This window comes from Cannabis sativa, chromosome 4 (assembly GCF_029168945.1).
Source record: "Cannabis sativa cultivar Pink pepper isolate KNU-18-1 chromosome 4, ASM2916894v1, whole genome shotgun sequence".
NCBI lineage: Eukaryota > Viridiplantae > Streptophyta > Magnoliopsida > Rosales > Cannabaceae > Cannabis > Cannabis sativa.
In genome coordinates, this window is record NC_083604.1 from 73,499,199 (window position 1) to 73,505,198 (window position 6,000).

Here is a 6,000-nt window from a genome sequence, read left to right on the forward strand (position 1 = left end):
GTTTGTCTATAAATAGACTCAACTAACTCCTAGCCTGGTGTGGTTCACATTTCAATTCACAGAAATAAGAGAGAGAGAGACAGAGAGAGAGGCTGTGAGGTGGTATAGGACTGGTGTTAAGAAACCAGTTTCTGGTGTGCTCAGTTCGAGTTCAATTTCCTCTCACTCATTCTCTAGTTTGAATCACCAATTGATGTACATTGTATTCTTTGCATACATGTTTAATGGAAAGTTCCTTAATGGCTGAATCTTGATTTCATTCTCTCTTGTTTTAATTCAGTTTCTGTTACTGTTTTTACTTACAATCTTTTGCACTAAGCTTTTGTTAAATCTGTCATAGACTTTGATCGATTAATTGTTCTTGATATTTGAACATTGTGATCGGTTTGATCACATCAAATATAATATATATATATATAATATTTAATTTAATATAATATAATACAATACACCTAACAACCAACCCTTAAAGATATATCAAGTATACTTTGATGTTTTCTCCAAAATAAAAAATAAAAAAGAGAAAAAAGAAAGAAAAAGAGGAGAAGCACCCTGGAAATTATCGAATGATTTCATTATTGGATAGTATATATCATGTTTCTTTTGTCCTTACTCTCTCTCTCTCAGCTTAATATTATAATAGACATTATAATTCATTCTCAGCAGCCTCTTCTTTTATTTATATATAAATATTATCATATTTACAAAAACGTGAGAAACGACCGAATATGTATACAATTTTTTAAATCTATACGCCCACCCACTATCGAGGGCCACTCTAGCTATATTATTTATATTTTATATATACCCTTGCTAATATATTATTATATTTAATTAAGCTACTTAATTATGTTATAATTGGCCCACAAAATTAATTTAATACATATACTATTTAAAGTGTTTCAATTATTTAGAGCTACTGTTTTTGAAGTAATTGAAAGATTATCTAGAATATATATTTATTCGAAAAGTCGATAACATTTTTGGAGAATCAATTTATAAATATGTATTTTCTTTTCAATATATAATTAATCTTTTCACAAAGTCTTCTGATCTCTAGAGATATCGATATATAGTTTATTTTAATTTATTCGTTTAACATAGAACAACGTCATTCTGAAATCGTCTAAGCTGATTACTTAAATGTTAAATATTATTAATTATATATATGTGTACGTAAATCACACTAGTCATGTTTATTTATTTAACATTAATTCAATAATTAGTTAGTGAATGAAATTTACAAGTTGGTTTGATTTGCTGGCATGATCCAGAATAAAAGTTTTATTGTTTTATTCGCATGGAGAGTAAAATCTTAAAAAAAAAAATTAATCATGTCAAATATGATAATAGTAGTTTAAATAAAATTATTAAATTATAGATTAATTATGGATTTACATACGTACCCACAAATTAAACAATTATATATCTCTCGTGTGTTGCGTTACATAGTAAAACATATATTATAATAGAACCTTTCCTTTTTTTTTTCTTATGGAGCTGTTAGATTAAGTTGAGTAGAGTATATTTAGAAGATAGAGCTATAATTAAAATATATATTAATACTATTATTAAGCTACAAAGTTGTATAAAAAAATACTCATTAATTAAAGATTACCATGGAGGGGCAATTTGATATTTATTCATTTTATTATCTTTTACATATGTATATATATATATATATGTGTGTGTGTGTTTTTGGTCAACTTGTCTGAAGACTCTCAACATTTAAAGAAACACGTTTATTTACTATATATATCTAGTCAGCACATAACCAAAGACGACCAGGCCTAAGTCAATGGTAAGAAAAACTTAAAAGGACCAGACCAAATTTGTGCCTAGCTATACACATTTATTTCCCAATAAATTAGTTATAAATTCTTACAAAATAATTTATAGCGTATGCATCTGAATAAATCAATAAATTATATAATATAATCAATTAAACACAATATTAAAGTTTATATATGAATTGTGTTCTATTCTGATTTATTCTACACAATTAGTATATATATATATATATTTAAAGTGATCCCATCCCACCACCATATATATATATATAATATAATGATTTCAATTGAGAACTTGTAATAATGTTTGGGAATATATAAATATATACATATATAATTCAATATGCATCTACCTAACGCGTGAAAAGTATTCTTATTACTTGTGTCTAGCTAGATCAGACTCTAATTAAACAACAGTAATAATAATAAATAATAGCTTTCATTATTAATTATTATACTTTCAAAAGTGGGGTATAGTTTTCCAACTCATCTTATAATATATTATTACTAAACCAAATGGTCAGATTTATGACTCGGCCAACCGTTCTCCCACGACAAGAGCTGTGTCTATAAATATAGAAAGTCTCTAAACCTAAGTTTTCATCAATATATCAATATATTATTTTTACAAATCATAGATATACATATATAGATCAGAGAGAGAGAATATAAGTATATATAAAGTTAATTAGACATATATGGGTGAAACCGTAGTAGGGATGGATATGGAGTGTAACAAAGATTTTTCAGCTAGCTATATGCTATTGAAACCTGAAGAAGTGGGGTTTTTTGATTTGATGCACATATTATTTTCGAGTGATATGGAGAAAAGGAAGTTCGTTGATTCTTCGAGTGCCACTGAGGAAAGTTTTGGGCGCCGTTGGATCATATTTCTCTCCATTGTTGCCCAAAAGACTCTCAGCTTTGTGTCCAAGCCACTCGCCACTCTTGGATCTGCCATTGAAATGGGCTTGAATCTCTTGTCCAGTAATGGCAATTTCTTTAACCTCATTTATAATTCTATTCGAGGTTCGTTATTTATCTCTATTCCCTTGCTATTTAATGACTAAAAACTGAAAAAGATGTTTAATCACCCCTTAAATTTTGATTTATTTATTAGTTTACAGATTAATTAATTATATATAAAGAGTCTTTTATCTTATTATATGAGTTAGATTTTTGTTCTTCTGCTTTAATAGATATATTCTTATTACAATTTTTCTATTGATGTTAACCACAGTACTAGTTTTGTTTTATTATAAGACTTCAGTTATTGTTTTGAAAGAAATGTGGAATATTAATTAATTGAGTACATATATCTTTTCGAAAGGTAAAAGAAAAAGGAAAAGATGGTGAAATTGAAATGTGTCTTTTAAACTTTAAGGGGTGGTTTGTTACGTTGTATTATGTCATATTGTATTTTATTGTATTATATTATATATATTAAATTGTAACATATATATATCATATTTTTATATAATACTATGTTAAAATTTTAATTTATATTAAAATATTATATATTTAGGTATTTATAAAAATTAATACCAGTATACACAAAAAATATTATATAAAATACAATTCAATATAAAGTAACAATTACGTGAGATGAGAGGCTGGGTTAGCCTTAGCCACACCACATGGATATAAAGTGTTAAAGATCTCAAAAGATCATCATGTCATATCCATGTTTCTTAATGATAATTGGCTATATATTGGCATATTTTTTCTGACATTATTTACAATTGCAAACAGCTCAGAGATTAGCAGCCTTAATTATTAATTATATTATCCCTCATAATTAATTAATTAGCATCCCTTAATTAATATTTAATTAGTCCAAGTGGGAATACGTAGTAGGTAGGTTTAGATGTTGAATTGTTGACCAAGTCATGATTACAACCATCAATCTCTCCTCATAGTCATATTAGTTTAATATTAATGAAGCCAATAGTTTAATCAATAAAAGGTATAAATAACCACAAATTAATTATAACAATATATATTCGATTTGGATCATCATAACTTATATTATATATATGATTAATACTTCTTTTATTATATATAGGAAGAGTTGTTATTCCGGACAAAGAATCAGCAGATTTCTTTTCCTTTATTGGAAATTTGGACAAGAGACCAGAGCTTGATTCTAACATAAAACATGGAGATGTACGGTACAATGCAGCTCTTTCCATGATGGCTTCAAAGCTCTCCTATGAAAACCAACCTCACATCCAAAACACTGTTACTCACACATGGAAGGTATATACATATATATATATAAAAAAAAATTGACACAATATTTTTTCTTTTTGCGTTATTAATTCATTTTTTTTATAAAAATGATATTAGCAATTTTCTTTTTTTCTTTGATAAAATAATAGTCATTATTTTCTTTTGTGAATAAATTGATGATAAGATTTTTGTTCGATAGAAGTGATACGATCGATAACAATTTTATTTGGTAATCCTAGCTAATTAATTTTAAACTATTTGTGTTATCCTCTACAGATGGAATTCGTGGGATTTTATGACTACTGGAACGGTACGAAACAGCTGTCCCAAATTATTAATTCTTATAAAAATGTATATCAAATCATCAGATCGTATATGTTGCATAAAAAAATCAGATCGTATATATTTACCAAAAAAAAATAATATATAAGATTAATTACACAAAATAATAAAGAACATGCCTGAGTATAAATTAATTAATTAATTAATTCTACATTTTTTATGGATTAATATATAAAGACATGATTCATATATCATACGTTAATTATTACTATTGATTATTAATATTAAGCAAATAATGAATTACATATTACAGATTATCAAGGAAAAGCCACAACACAAGCGTTTATAATGCGAGACAAAGGTGAAGATCACGACACCATTGTAGTGGCGTTTAGAGGAACAGAACCATTTGACTCTGACGCGTGGAGCTCTGACGTGGACATCTCATGGTACGAGATTGAAGGAGTTGGAAAAATCCACGGTGGCTTCATGAAAGCCCTAGGCTTACAAAAGAGCGTAGGTTTTCCTAAAGACCTAGACACAAACAGCGAACTCAACCTAGCAAGACCAAAACCCTTAGCTTATTACGACATAAGAGAAAAGCTATACACTCTTTTGAAGGAAAACGACAAAACTAAGTTCATCCTAACCGGACACAGTTTGGGTGGGGCCCTCGCCATTCTCTTCCCTGCGGTTCTTTCAATTCACGATGATAAATGGTTACTTCGGAAACTTGAAGGAGTCTACACTTTTGGTCAACCTAGGGTTGGAAATCACACCTTTGGAGATTACATGAAAAATGAAATGGTTGAACATGATATTCGTTACTTTAGATTTGTTTATGGTAATGATTTGGTCCCTAGGCTACCTTACGATGACAATGCCCTTATGTTTAAGCATTTTGGCACGTGCGTATATAGTAACAGACACTACCAAGCTAAGGTACGTGTTATATTTATTTATATATATTTACACATGCATGCATGCATGCACGTAAAAAAATTAATGGCCTATTAATGATATTTACTTGGCACGTGCAGATAGTAGCAGAGGAGCCAAACAAAAACTATTTCTCACCACTGAAGGCAATACCAATGATGGGAAATGCTATTGGAGAATTAGTGAGAAGCTTCACTATTCCAAGGAGTATGGGTCCTGAATATAGAGAAGGTGGTTTTTTGAGATTGTTTAGGGTAATTGGTTTGGTCATTCCAGGAGTACCAGCTCATTGTCCTCAAGATTATGTTAATGCCACTCGCCTAACCTCTCCAGATATTTTTCTACCACCTAAGGAATCCAATGCTACTACTTCACATACTAAAATTCAATAAGGAATAAATTAGTTAATCTTTATTTATTTATTTATTATATTCATATTATTATGTATATTAATATATGTGATAATAAGCTATCTCGATCTGTTCTTAATAATTAGTGTAATAATATTTATCAATGTAATATGAAAGCATAATGAAGCCCATATTAACAAATTAAGTTGGCACGATTATTATAACCTATGTGAAAACATAATCACTTTAGTTTAGCAAAAGTAAAATTAACAAAGACTACAATTTTTATCTGATCAACCACACTACACACTACATATATATACCATGGACACTTTTATTTTACTAATTCACTACAAATTTTTTTACTTTTAGTCACAAATTATGACTTATTATAAAACATCATTCTT

At 28.4% G+C, this 6,000-nt stretch overlaps 1 protein-coding gene across 1 annotated transcript; it reads left to right on the top strand.

Moving 5' to 3' along the window:
- The first annotated feature begins 2,320 nt into the window (after positions 1-2,320).
- Positions 2,321-5,794, top strand: LOC115712018 (triacylglycerol lipase OBL1). The gene is made up of 5 exons (XM_030640220.2): positions 2,321-2,819; positions 3,856-4,049; positions 4,299-4,332; positions 4,618-5,246; positions 5,345-5,794. Exons 1-5 carry the CDS (start codon positions 2,489-2,491, stop codon positions 5,633-5,635), a joined length of 1,479 nt encoding a protein of 492 aa, XP_030496080.2. The 5' UTR covers positions 2,321-2,488; the 3' UTR covers positions 5,636-5,794.
- Positions 5,795-6,000: the final 206 nt, after the last annotated feature.